Below are 14,797 nucleotides of genomic sequence, written 5' to 3'. Positions count from 1 at the left end.
AGGATACAAAATGGCAAAAAGAACAGCATTTTCTTTCTTTCTTTTTATTTTTTTTTTTTTAACTAGCATTACTAGTTAAGCTGAAATGCTCTGTCCAGGTCCTACTTTAAATGATGATGTTAGCCTGCTTGAAGCATTTTATCACTGTAGTATCACCAGGTCCTATGGTATTACATCTGGATGTTTCTATTTTTCCTAAGGACGTTAGCAGAATAATTTATTTGGACATGAACTGCAATTTTCTGAGTGTCATTTGGGTGCAGAAAGAGTGTTAGCCTGTGTAAGAGCAATATTAGGGGTATTTGCAGTGAGAACAGCTGCATGTAGGAACATGTGATTAGCAATAACTTTCTAAAGGCAGGTGATTTCTTCAGATTATAGAAGTATGTTGCTTCCTGTGAGGATATGCTTACAGAATTCTTGCTCCACTAACACTTCTGATACTTTTATCCTGCTGCTTCTATATACTTCTTTCTGTAATTAAAACGTAGCCATCATCTATAACATGGGCACTCTCAGCAGTGAAAAATCGTTCTTGAGTGAGCCTTTGACTGATGTCAGAGACACCAAATCACATGGAATCAAACAATCATGAAAGTTGGAAAAGACCTCCAAGATCATTGAGTCCAGCTGTTAACCCAGCACTGCTCAGTCACCAGAAAGCCTTGTCTCTCAGCACCACATCTACACAGCTTTTCAGTTGTTCCATGGATGGGGACTCCCTGGGCAGCCTGTTCCAGGGATTGACAACCCTTTCACGGAAGAAAGTGTTTCTGGTGTCCAGCCCAGACCTCTCCTGCTGCAACTTAAGGCCATTTCCTCTTGTCCTATCACTTGTTCTGCATCCTCCTCAGGAAATGTGTTTCTGGGCTGTGATTACGAGGGTCTCACTGAGATCAGTGGCAACAGTCAACTGGATTCTGACTCTCTCTGACATGTAATTTTTCAAGTATAAAACAAATGGAAGGTATAATTCAGCATTTTAGCAGCATAGCATTGCATTCAGTTATGAAATAAGTTGAGATAATGTTTTAATGTAGTTCAGCTGTAATTTTAATTTCTTTCATGTCTCTTGACTTCTGCAAAGTTTTATCCTTCTGTGCAGCTGAAGACATTAATGCTACCTGCAAAATGTCATGCTTGAAACAACAAGTACAGAGATCTTAATTCTGCTAGGGTTAATAGAAGTCTTGCTTCAAAGTACATTATCAAGGTTAGGGTTAGGGCTCACCACATAATGCAAAACTATTTGTTATCTGCTTAGAAGATGTCACAAATCCAAAGTTAGTTAAGTATATTTTTGCTTTGTAAATATGACTTAGAATCATAGAATCAAGCAGGTTGGAAGAGACCTCCAAGATCATCCAGTCCAACCTAGCACCCAGCCCTAGCCAGTCAACTAGACCATGGCACTAAGTGCCTCATCCAGTCTTCTCTTGAACACCTCCAGGGATGGCAACTCCACCACCTCCCTGGGCAGCCCATCCTAATGGCAAAGAAAAAGAAATATGGAGTGAGACCCTTTCCTGTATCTTATAACCTCAAATGCTTGCTGTATATCTGCAATTTTTGCCTAAAAAAATGATCAGACTAAAAAATTCTTTCATCTGCTTCCAGCTCTTGCACTTGTTTTCTGACAATCACTTTTATTGTGGGTAGAAAAAGAATCCTTTTCCCTTCAATGACACATTGCTGATAGTAAAATGTTCTGCTAGGAATTCCATATATTTGCAAATATGAAATTATGTTCTTAAAGTTATTCCTTTCTGTTTCTGGACATCATTTATATGGTTTTCAGTTTATGAGCCATGTTGAATATGGAATACAACCATGTGTGTATATAACCATGCATATTGATGCATTGAGATCGTGGATAATCTTCCATTTTACTGAGGCTATGTATTCTGTAGCACTCTCAAGGGGAAAAAAAATACTGGATATGAAACCTTAAAGCAAGGTCCAGTGAATTTGAAAGATTTCATAGCTGGATCAGCAGGACACTCTCTGTATTTCAGGCATCAACCTAAAAGTGAAAGTGGAATTGTAGTTGATTAAATAGTAATTGCTGGATTGAACAGAAAATGTAGCCCCTCTTCAGTGCCTCTTTGAAGGATCCGTGATTCAGTCCCAGATGCAGTGTGTTTTTACTTAGAGCAACTGTGAAAGAAAACTAGGAAATGCCATTTCATTTTGTTGCTGTTGGTGTGCTCAGCTTTGATTGCTTTGGAAGATAGGCTCTTATTCCAAGACATTTACAGTCTAAGATAAAATTTTGGCACCCTTGCTCATACTGAATGGCATTAGTCAAGGCTGAGCTGCTGCTCATTCAGGTCAGATAGATCAGAATTAGTCATCAATGTGGTGTTGGTATTTATGTAGATCCATCATGGTGATTCAAACATCATTCCATGAGGCAATGGTGCAAACATTTTTCTGATCTGTTTTTGTGTGTGTCTGTTCATTTTTACCTCTTTTTTGCAAGTACCATGAAAAGCCTTTGGTTTAAAAACAAAGAAGGAAACTGAATGACTGAAAACTGTTTGGCACAGGAAGGAGTGGGAGGGATGTGTACAGTAAGAATAGCATGGAAGAAAGCCCCATGTTCCTGACGTGGTCCTAAGAAACACAAGAGATTGGTAGGTTTTCACTGGACTGCTGTTATAAGAGCAGTGATTAGTTTGCCTTCTGAAATAGATGTTATCTCCTGCCAGCCCCAGTTCCCCTTCTCCCATTTCCAACTCTGCATTCAGCCTGCAGGACAAGTAGATGATGAGGTACATAGTTGTGGTGTGGAAGAGATTCAGACAACATGAATGGGTTTTTGATCTTCTGGGACTTCTGTGATACAGAGAGTGAAGAGGAGGAAAGACAAACTAGACTTCGTTTACAGGAAAGGCGTTCATCTATTCTATGCTGTGTGGCTATGGCTGAGGAGAGAGTAGGGGAGTTATCTTCCTGCTTATATCAAGTTGCCAGGGCTTTAATTTCGACCAGATGTACCATGCAATTATGGCAAGTGATGGATAGTTGTAAATTAATTAGTCCTTGGCAAACTGAACTTTGTTTCAAGTAAAATCAGCATCAGAGAAGATACAACAGAGCAAATTTTTGATGGGGTCAGTGCGTTTTTTAAATGCTCAGATTTCTTGGCAGAATAAAAGGACACATTAGTGCAAAGAACCAAAGTATCCTAATTTCTAAGCATACCTCTGGAACAGATGCCTTGCTGCTCTTCCCACAGAGTAAGGATGACTAAATACCAATGTGCAGTCTGAACCTTGCCTCTGTTTGCTGAACTTTCCTTTCTGCTGTTCATATTGGGGTTATAGGTAGCATTCCTGTCATTGCTACTGCGCTCCCCGCGCTAATTGTCATGAAGTATAGAAGGTTTAAGCAAGCTTGGTTCCCAAGGCTGCTAATGAGCCCTGAGCTCTCCTCACCCTTAATGAACTAAGGTTTGTTTGTGGGAGATTCTTGTCCATCCCTCCTTTTCCCTGGTCAGGGAAGGAGGCAAGCGTTCACACAACCAAACAATGACTTTACAGTGTAAAGATTATGCAGCTGTGCCATCTGAATCTGTCCTCAGTTATGAGCAACAAAGCTTAAATAGATTGTACTGTGAAAAGGTACAGCTCTGTGAGTGTGAAGCATAGCTTTTGCTTCTGCTTCACTGACCTGTCTGCTTGTGGCAGCGATGGGGCCTTGACGGGAGCTTAGGCAGGGAAATCTGCGTAGGGCAACTCTTTCAAAACCACTCTCTGTAACACTGATCGCAGGAAAGGAAGCAAAATGAAGTTTCAGTTTGTCTTTGATGGGAGTGTACTGCTGCCTTCTCAAGAAAATCCCATGTATCCCATCTAAAGTCATCGATTCTTAATCCACTTCAGGTGATTAGTGAGGCCACGAAACCAAGCGATAGTTCCTAAGTTTTAGCAGTAGAGAATACTGACCCAGAATTGGATGCACACACACACACAAACTCCTCCCAGGCAAATCACACATTTCCCTGTCTCACAAGGTTTCACAGTCTTACTCTCTGGAGGCTTTCTTTGTACTAGAGGTTAGAATCATCAGTAATTAGGTCTAAACTACTGCGTATGGTTTCCTTCCTCCACCTTCCTTTAGACATTTCAGTTACAACGCTGTGTGATCCTATAGATATATTGGCATTGCTGCAAACATGTACTTGATGCATTTGGAGGCATATGTGTTCAGATACACACAGACAAAAGTAAAGGTGCTTATAAATGCAGTTGCAGATGCTCTTAAAATACAGAGGAGTATATCAGTATATGATGAACATCTTCTACATACTTATTATATGTAAAAAAAAATCACATGCTTTCCTAGAAACTTTATTCCCTGTATATAATCAGATATATATTTATGCCAGTAAATGCAGATGTGTACTTCAAACACTGTCCTATTGCTATAATAGCAAGTGAACATTTCAGCCTGATAAAAGAGATCTGCTAATTGTTATAACAGTGGTAAGGTTGTCGGTTACAGTACTCTGGACTAATCCCTGCACACTGCTATACAGAGGTGAAGTTTCTTTTAAAGCACTTCATTACTAGATGAGCAAAGTCAAAAGCAGCATCTACAGAAGAAATCTGATTTTGCTGTAATAGCCTGTTTGAAGGTCAGCCTTTTGGGTTTTAATAATGCACAGAAACATCTGCTGTTTCCCTCGGCTGCATGAGAGAGAGAGGGAAAGAGAAGGAAATGAAGGAGCTGTTGTTTTGCATTTTTAAGTGAAGAGAGGAGGGTGGGTAGATAATAAAGCAGTCCAGTTTTAAATACCTTGATGTGTGCATGGGCAGGTTCAAAACTTTAGACTGCTCTCCCGCCTGGAGTGGTGGGTTGATAGCCCCTGGAGCAGTGGTTAAAGTTGACAGCCCCCCATGGCTGACCCCTCACGTTCTCTCTCGCCTAATCGAATCTTATGTATGTTTCCAGATAGCTGATCAGCTTCCCTGGATTTCGCTGACGCCACAGGAAAGCTTTGCCTGAAGATGGAAACACTGGAGTCGGAACTGACCTGCCCTATCTGTCTGGAGCTGTTTGAAGACCCGCTGCTGCTGCCTTGCGCTCACAGCCTCTGCTTCAATTGCGCACACCGCATCCTGGTCTCCCACTGCGCCACCAACGAGCCCGTGGAGTCTATCACCGCCTTCCAGTGCCCAACCTGCCGCTATGTCATCACCCTCAGCCAGCGCGGTCTAGACGGGCTCAAGCGCAACGTCACCCTGCAGAACATCATCGACAGGTTTCAGAAAGCCTCAGTCAGCGGGCCCAACTCCCCCAGCGAAACCCGCCGGGAGCGGGCGTTCGATAGCAACAGCATGTCGTCCTGTGAGAAGGTCCTCTGCCAGTTCTGCGACCAGGACCCTGCCCAGGAGGCAGTGAAAACCTGCGTCACCTGCGAAGTGTCCTACTGTGAGGAGTGCCTGAAAGCCACTCACCCCAACAAGAAGCCATTCACCGGGCACCGTCTCATCGAGCCCATACCAGACTCTCACATCAGAGGATTAATGTGCTTGGAGCACGAGGATGAGAAAGTTAACATGTACTGTGTGACTGATGACCAGTTAATCTGTGCCTTGTGTAAGCTGGTTGGGAGACACCGTGACCATCAGGTGGCAGCTTTAAGTGAGCGCTACGACAAGCTAAAGGTTAGTGCTACCTATGGTACTTTCTAGCCAGGCAGCATGTGGTTGGGAGGGGAAAGGGCCCTTTGGTTGCACGCTGAATTCCTCCTTTGGGCAGAGTTTGGGAAAGCTGGGTAGGTGTCTAATGGGATGAGATATTTGTACAGAGCTACACGTGTGTTTGCTCGTCACCGTTGAAAAGGTGTCAGGTTTTGCTTAGGGGAAAATTCCTTAGTTGCACTTTGATTTCTCTATAGCTGTTATAAAGAGTATGCAGCATATACTAGCATTTAGGTGCATTTTCTTACCTACCTACAGCTTTATTTGTGGTAGCTGGCAGAGTTTAGTGCTGACTGCACAGACACAGGCACTGACTGAGATGTCAGGAATTATTTGCTTATGCTCTGCTCTTGATTGTTTTTCATTTGGTTGCTTTCATTGTGAGAAGCCCTTTATGTTGCTGCTTATAGGAGATATATTTATCTTCACTGGCTTCGGGGATGCCAACTGCCTGTCCAGGCAGGGAAGCTGAATACTGGTTCTGCTCTTCCTGCTCTGCCTCTCACCTAGGCTGACAGAGAGTGCAGTCCTGGAAACAAAACCAGAATTGTTTCTGAGCTTCCTGTGGCATTCCTATGGCATTAGGTGATCTCCTGGCACATCTCCTGCCGGGTAGCCAGGTGTCTCCAGCAGCCCCCTGGCTCTGCTCAGGACACCCTGGGTGGGGTGGCAGTGGATGGCCAGGTCAGAGTGTACTCTGGCAGCTCTCCAGGCTGCTGGTGGAAGCAGAGCTCCTGCTGTACAGTGAGGCCACGGTGAGTGGCCTCCCATCCACCTGAGCGTAAGTCCCTTTCATGAGGATGTAGTTACTGCTGTAGAGGAAAGAGTCTTTCCTCCACCCACTCCCTCCAGACAGTGTGCCTGTGCCTGACTTGGTGGGGGGGATTTCCTTTTCAGGATGGACTACAGTCAAGAAAACACAAGCGCAAAAGACAAAGTTCATCTGTCAGCTTCCGCGCTCAGAAATTTGGAGGCAGGAAAAGAAACTGAATTAACAGATTTAACTAACTGTGAGGCTTTTCTTAAACACCTTCAGAAAAATAGTGTGTGGCTGCACATGGTCTGTCATAACTTTATGTGAGTGCAGGTGAAACCTGCCTACACATGCTCTGTGGGTTTTGTGCCTCTGTGCACGTGCAAACACGCAAATCATGTTCTAGGGTTATTTAAACGCGGTGAAAGATGCTTCTTTACCTAGACCTCACAGCTTCCTTTCATCTCTTAAAGATGTTTTTATTTACTAAGAAGTTGGTATTTTTGCCCTTTTTTTCCCTAAACTTTTTTTTTTTTTTGGTGAATTTAAAATGTAAGTGTTCAGTCATTGATAAAATGGATCACGGGCTATAAGTGTGTCAGGATTTACAGTGCTTTTCAGCAGTCCAATGGGTTTATATCCTTACCAGGTGCTACTCTTTGGTGAGCTAATGGTGATTGAACAATTATATTGTTGATCACCTTTATACAAGTAGGAATTGCACTATTTAGCATGAAGTACCTTCAGAATTAAATACTGGATAAAGGTATGTTTGGAGATGTCATTAAGCATATTTTAAGTGTTACATTTCTTAGGTATGGCAGGTTGTGAAAAAAAGACCTTAAGTGGCATTTATCTTCTCCTGAGATCTTTGTCTTCATATTGCAGTTAGGAAAAAGAAATTATGATATTTTTGTGTGATCTCTGGCTTTTCCATGCCATGATTCCTGAGCAAGCTCTAAATAGGTATCTCAGGCAAGCAACATTGACATTAGAGGTTAGACAATTTAGCTAACTTGGCCAAAGTACTTCCTGTCAGCCACCTTGAAGAGCAATTCAGGTACTAATTTAATGGTTAATGTAGGCCTGAGGCAAATAACTCTTTCCTTATGATGGTATCATTTCTAATATTTGTATGATTTGCAGATGTGGACTTTACCCAGACTACCTAAAAGTACTTTATGCAGGTTATTATTGACCTACATGAAATCTGGTTTCTGTCTCCTTTGTCATGAGGTAGCCTATTTCACTTCGCTAATGCCAGTGCTGACATCAGTTATGCCAGCAGTTGAGATATTTGTACTCTGAGCCCAGGAACAGTAGGCTAAGTGGTTTCCATTCAGATCCAGTGTCTATTCTCTGTTCATAAGCAGATAACCTGAAAACTCTGTCTTTCCTCATTACCTCTTCCATCTCAGAAATTTGTGCTACTTTACCTGTCAAACTCCAAGAATGAGATTTTCAGTTCTGTATGCTAACATTTGTCTCTTAGAGGTAAAGAAGTGATACCTGTTCACATAAGCATTTGGTCACCGAGAGGCAAGAATTTCCAGTTTATTTACATGTTTAGGTATCCTCCTCCGTGCAACCTCTCAAGTCAGTGGTAATGCTGCTAGAATAAATCTTAGGTATGAGCTTGCAGATGGTCTTTGTTAACTTACAGATAATGAGCATGTGCTATCGGCAAATTCAGCCCCCAAGCGGATCACCTGCAAACATGGCTTGTGGCTTGCTATACTGCTACTTGTGGGTTCTTAAAAGGCTTTGTCATGGATAGATAGACTACCCAACTCGTAAAAAAACACCACCTTGTGAAAGAATGAGCATGCAGTAAGCAATGACACAGTGGATTCGATTAAAAATTGAGTGGTTAATTGTATCTTTAAAAGAGAAAAGCAAAAGTGCGCTAAGTGGCGCTTTCTTTTTTGTGGTTTTCCTTTCGAATTGACACCTTGTTGATGCTAACAACAGCAACTCTGGGTGTCAAGCTATGCTAATTATTTCATTCTTTTCCAGTGGTGTTACTAATTCTTTAAACAATGTCTCACCCTTCATTAAGCAAAGGACAAAAGACGCCGTTACAACCTAGCTCCTTTTGTGGCAAAAGTGAAACCTCTTAATTAGGAGTTCTGTACCCTTGTCCAACAGAGATAGCTATGTTGAAGTGGTTTTAGCAGTCAATATAACAGTATTTCTGGACAGCTGAAAATGAGAAATTATTTTCCTTAAGCAACTGAAGTTCCAGCCCTGAGAGGTGCTTTTCTTTCTCGAGTTGTATAGGGGTGGAGGGAATTGAGGGCACTTGCTCAGGAGCGACCCTCTTGCGTAGTTGTGCGGCTACACGATGCACCTTCACGCTTGTAACCATTTTAGTGTTTATGGATGCAGTACTGGGTTGGGTTTTTTTTTTTTAGCACATCATAGAAAGATGCATATGAAAAAAATTGAAAAATGCATGACCAAAACAGAGACCAGGAAATACCCTGTTGATATGTTGAATTTACGTGGTAGTGGTCAAAACTAAGTTATAAACTGGAAATAACGTTTAGGTACCTGAACAATGAAAGCTTATCGCACCGTAAGACCCCAGAGGGAATATTTATGGCTAACTACTTCTGATATTTATTCTTTTTGACTTGTTGCAAAGGAAAAGAAAAGACAATTGAAAAGTTAGGTGGGTTTTTTTTTCATAGAAAATTCATAAAATCACCATTGCTCTCTGGATGTGTCTGCACTCAAGGAATTGATAAGAAAAATGAGAATATAAGATGTGTTTTGAAGAAGAGAGAAAATCTGAGGGAGGATTTACAAGGTAAGGTATCACTTATTCGATATTGATGAAGAGGCATGAAGAGGTGTAACAAAAGAAGATGGTAAGCAGTATTTTCAAATGGTGTGAAGCCAGCATAACTCCACTAAAAAGCACTGCTTTTGCTCACTTTCATAATTACTAAGCATCTAGCTGCTGACATGCATATTCTTGCCAAAACACAGTTTTTGTCACAGATTCTGTACTGCTCAGTCCAGATCTTTTGTTGAATTGAACTGCTGTAGGTTAGCTGTGATTCTTCATGTTTTCATTTGAATCTTATTAGTGCTGATGTGTATTGGGCATGTTTATGACAGCAGGGCGGTCCTCTGAATGGCACTGAGCAATTCTAAGAACAAAAGAGAGCTTCTCGTTTCTATGCTTTTCACCTAGTCTTAGTGGCAGAATCTGTGCACATCTGTCTTTACTGCACTGTTGATTCAGGATGCTGCAGTTTAGTGGGAAGCAGCCACAAACTGTTTCCGTGTAGGGAGAAGCATTCAAGTCTTCTAAGCCTACTTTGACAAGTCCACAACTTCTATAAACAAAGTGCAAAAATATGCTTGTTTCCCTGCTATGTGTGTTATGAATACAGCACACACACACCCACCCAGACTTTCTGCATGTTTTTTTTTACAGCAATTCTGGCAAAAAATGTGTGTTGAAGATTTAAACATTTTTTTGGAGGTGCTTTTGTAGTCACAGATGGATCATTAATTGCTATACTGTGATACCAAAGAACCTAACAGTTGAAAAAGCTATACTTACACATCAAGCAGGGTTGGCAATCTGAGAGCACTGTTTTCTGGGCTTACAGATAAATATATTACATACATATACTAAAGTGCATATTTATACTGGATGTACTGAAATCTAAAGGCAATGCCATGTATGATGTGTTTGTAGCTTGTCTAGCATAGAAATACATGTCATTTCTTGTAATCATAGAATCATAGAATCAACCAGGTTGGAAGAGACCTCCAAGATCATCCAGTCCAACCTAGCACCCAGCCCTATCCAGTCAACTAGACCATGTTCATGACTATCTAGATTCTTGAATTTTGATAAATACCATGTGTTTATTTCAAGTACATATATGCAGTTTCCTCTGTTTTACTGACCTATACATATGGAGCAAAGCTAGAGGTGGCTAGATTCAGACTGGATGTGAGGAGCAAGTTCTTCATCATGAAAGAGGTGAGATGCTGAAATGGGTTGCTCAGGGAGGTGGTTGAGGCCTCATCCCTGGAGGTGTTTAAGGCCAGGCTGGTTGAGGCTCTGGCCAGCCTCATCTAGGGTAGGGTGTCCCTGCCCATGGCAGGGGGGGTTGGAACTAGATGATCCTTGTGGTCCCTTCCAACCCTGACTGATTCTAGATATATTTGATCATATATATATATATAGAGAGAGAGAGAGAGCGCTATATATTAACTGTTTTACTTGTGTCTGTTTTTAATACTTCATGCATATATGGATGTTTTTAGCAGCTGAATATTTTCTTATCTATATTTGTAGCTCCCCTGTGTACCCTTAACTTTACTAATCCCTTATATAACAGGAGTTAACTTAAGAAATTCAACTGATACTTAAAGACATAGTTTATCAGTGTTATAGTGATGTATTAATAAGCACATACATAAATACTTTACTATCTACTTAATAGATTCAGAATGTAGACATTTACTTTCTATAGTACCAGTTACACATGCTTAAATATAGTTAAAAACCTGTACAGCCTGACAAACCATGAAGCTCAAGGACTTTCATTGTTATTAGCTTATTTTTAGATTAGGTGCAGCTTGATGCTATTATCATGTTCTTACCAGATTAGATACAGCTTGACAGATATTTCAGTATAATAATTTTTATTAAATTATAATGATGAATGGGCACTTCTATATTAGTATGGAATATTATTTGATGTTACTTAACTCAGAAATAGATGCAAAAAATATGCCTAACTGTACGGGCTTCAGCATTTACAAAGACCCAATAATACAAAATGGTTGCAGTGAGGAGGATTGATGTAGGAGTGGGCTATTGTACTACAAATGTTTCCAAGCTACACTTATTTTATTACACTAATATATAAATACTGAGGCAGGCTTGAGAACATTCTCTGTTTAGCCCAGTGTTATTTCACGTGGCTATGTTTCTTCTGTCTGGTATTTCTTTGGTGGAGTTTAGAAGGATAATAGAAAATGTCAATACAGTAGTAACTATTTTAGCCCTTTGTAGGAGAGATTGTTTGTTTGGGGATCTTTTTGGTAACTTTAGGTTCTTTTGGCATAATTTGAAGTTCCTTGTTTATCACAGTATCACCAAGGTTGGAAGAGACCTCACAGATCATCAAGTCCAACCCTTTACCACAGAGCTCAAGGCCAGACCATGGCACCAAGTGCCACGTCCAATCCTGCCTTGAACAGCCCCAGGGACGGCGACTCCACCACCTCCCCGGGCAGCCCATTCCAGTGTCCAATGACTCTCTCAGGGAAGAACTTTCTCCTCACCTCCAGCCTAAATTTCCCCTGGCACAGCCTGAGGCTGTGTCCTCTTGTTCTGGTGCTGGCCACCTGAGAGAAGAGAGCAACCTCCTCCTGGCCACAACCACCCCTCAGGTAGTTGTAGACAGCAATAAGGTCTCCCTTGAGCCTCCTCTTCTCCAGGCTAACCAATCCCAGCTCAATCCCAGCTTTATGACTGAGGCTAATGAACTATGACTTCATAATAGTTCAAAGCACTATGAGATTGTTTTTATCTACCCAAGATCCTTTAAGTAGTATAAACTGTGGGGGTTTCTAACGTGCTTTTACAAGTTTAGCAATTGGGAAATCTTTCACATAGTACTTATTCCCTTCAATTTTTAGCAGAAATGTTGTTGGAGGCAGAATCTGTTAAGGAAGAACAAGGAAATCAAATACAATTGTAAATAGCAGAGCATTCCTACCTTTGTTCTCATGACTCTGTTTTCCAGGGAAGCCAAACTAGGCAGTAAGTAATAAGTATTTTCACACTTTTCCATGGATCTGGTCCAAACTGTTCAGATAACAGACTTTAAGTCCACATTCTGGCTCTGAATTTGCTTATTGTAATAACCTCTTCACTGATTCTTCATACCTTACACATTTTTAGATAACATAATACATGAAAATTGGTGGTAGAGTATAACACATGCCAGGTACTTCCACAGAATGAGAATTTGTGTTTAAGCAATTAAATGATAAAATAATAAAGCAATAAAAATGGAAATGAAGCAAATAGATGAAGTTAAGGGCAAATAATGGACTGGTGTAGAACCCTGAGCAGAGGTCGACCCTTTGTTTAGGAAATGCAGTGTCTGCCTATCAGAGTGACAAAGACAGGGTTGATAACAGGAAAAGTTTAACAACTGACCTTCAAAGAGAGAACATTTATGGGTTTTAGGCTTTCCTGTAACTGATAAATAGAATGAATAAGCAGATTCTTTTGTTGCTTTCCCAGAGCGTGATAAAAAACTAGATATGGAAGTGTGGCTAAAAACTCATGCTCTTGGGTGGCATGAAGAGGCTTGAATATGTTTGGCCATATATTAGATGTGTATATTTTGAACCTATTTTAAGGGATAACCTTATTTTAATGCACATATTTTTTAAAAATATTGTGACATCAATTGCATTTCCAAGCAGAGGCAGTTAAGGGTATGCTTTAAATAGGGGGGAAAAAAGATCTCAAGACCTGGATGTAAGTATCTCCCAGATAAGCCCAGCAGAACACTCACTATTCAGTTTATCTCAAGCTTTAATTTCATTTTAATGACCCCATGAAGAGAAATCCAAATTACCTTAACTTTGCTGTGTAATGACACACCACATCATAAGAACATGATTAAAGCATTATAATTCTTCATCTTATGTTGGACAAATGTAATGAACTTTTGTTTTTCATCATGAGGATGATTAGGGGACAGGAGGGCATGGCTTATGAGGAGAGGCTGAGGGACCTGAGGCTTTTCAGTCTGGAGAAGAGAAAACTTAGAGGCATCTGGGCCCCCCAGTTTAGGAGGGACATTGAGATGCTTGAGTGTGTCCAGAGAAGGGCGACGAGGATGGGGAGAGGCCTTGAGCACAGCCCTACGAGGAGAGGCTGAGGGAGCTGGGATTGGTTAGCCTGGAGAAGAGGAGGCTCAGGGGTGACCTTATTGCTGTCTGCAACTACCTGAGGGGTGGTTGTGGCCAGGAGGAGGTTGCTCTCTTCTCTCAGGTGGCCAGCATCAGAACAAGAGGACACAGCCTCAAGCTGTGCCAGGGGAAATTTAGGCTGGAGGTGAGGAGAAAGTTCTTCCCTGAGAGAGTCATTGGACACTGGAATGGGCTGCCCAGGGAGGTGGTGGAGTCGCCGTCCCTGGAGCTGTTCAAGGCAGGATTGGACGTGGCACTTGGTGCCATGGTCTGGCCTTGAGCTCTGTGGACTTGATGATCTGTGAGGTCTCTTCCAACCTTGGTGATACTGTGATACCGTGATTTGCTAAATGTTTATAAGTACCTGAAGGTTGGCCAGGAGGGCAGGGGACAGACTCTTTTAAATTGCTCCCTGTGATAGGACAAGGAGCAATGGATGTAAGTTGCAGCAAAAGAGGTTCCACCTCAACACAAGGGGGAACTCGTGGAGTCTCCTTCTCTGAAGCCTTTCAAGGCCTGTCTGGATGTGTTCCTCTGTGATCTGTGTTAGTATTGTCCTGCTCCAGCAGTGGGGCTGGACTCTGTGATCTCTTTGAGTCCCTTCCAACCCCTAACATCCTATGATCCTGTGATATATGATGATGTGTCTTGATAGTGTCAGGAGGGTTGCTTTTTACCATAGCCTTTTTAGATGTCTTTGGTCTGGAGTGGAAGTATGACTCGTTGATGAATTTTTCTCCTGTGTGGAGTCTTGGCACTATACAATATCCCAGTTTATAACTATGGAAGAGCAGCATGTGCAGGGTTATCTTAATGCCTCAGACCAAAGTGTTCAAGGGACTAGAGTTCTGGGCTGCTTTCTGTACCTTACAGGTCCATTCTGTTAGAGGTTACTGACCTGCTTTCAGCTGTCCCCAGTTGTCAAGATGTGAGACTTCATCACAGCTAGAATTAGACTGGGAAAATCAAAAAGTCTCTGCTGCCTGCTAGTACCTGTGTGTTTACACATACACCTTGTCTTCTCTGAAAGAGCTCCTCGACATTTTAAGCACTAAAAATTGGAACAGGAAGAGAAAGGGACAAGCAGTGAGTCCACAGTCAAGAGCGTGGTGCTGCAGAAATGCTTCCCCACCCATCTCAGTTACACCACTCTCAGAGTTTGTTGGTTATTTGTATAACATTTGCTTTATATTGAATGCATGCTAAAGTTGCATCATTTTGACTTTGAAAGCAACAGGATTTGGTGGTTTGGGTTTTTTACAGGTTGGCATTTTTGGAGAAATTACAGCTTCCTGCCAAAATGTAATCTCAGGCTTCTCTTCTGGAAACCAGCAATTTTAGCTGCCTTTACAGTATGCTGCCCATA

General features: G+C 41.6%; 1 protein-coding gene across 5 annotated transcripts in view; it reads left to right on the top strand.

Moving 5' to 3' along the window:
- MID1 (midline 1) overlaps nucleotides 1-14,797 on the top strand; it is a 321,043-nt gene that overhangs the window by 175,180 nt on the left and 131,066 nt on the right. For all 5 annotated transcript variants that reach the window (XM_064143057.1, XM_064143056.1, XM_064143060.1 and 2 more), the window contains one exon: nucleotides 4,960-5,675. In XM_064143057.1, the coding sequence (XP_063999127.1) occupies nucleotides 5,016-5,675 (660 nt within the window). In that variant the 5' untranslated portion in view covers nucleotides 4,960-5,015. The remainder of the gene's footprint in view (nucleotides 1-4,959; nucleotides 5,676-14,797) is intronic.

Source organism: Pogoniulus pusillus, chromosome 5 (genome assembly GCF_015220805.1).
Source record: "Pogoniulus pusillus isolate bPogPus1 chromosome 5, bPogPus1.pri, whole genome shotgun sequence".
NCBI classification, from domain to species: Eukaryota; Metazoa; Chordata; class Aves; order Piciformes; family Lybiidae; genus Pogoniulus; species Pogoniulus pusillus.
Note: the sequence above shows the minus strand (reverse complement) of the source record. Positions and strands in the feature narration are given on the sequence as shown.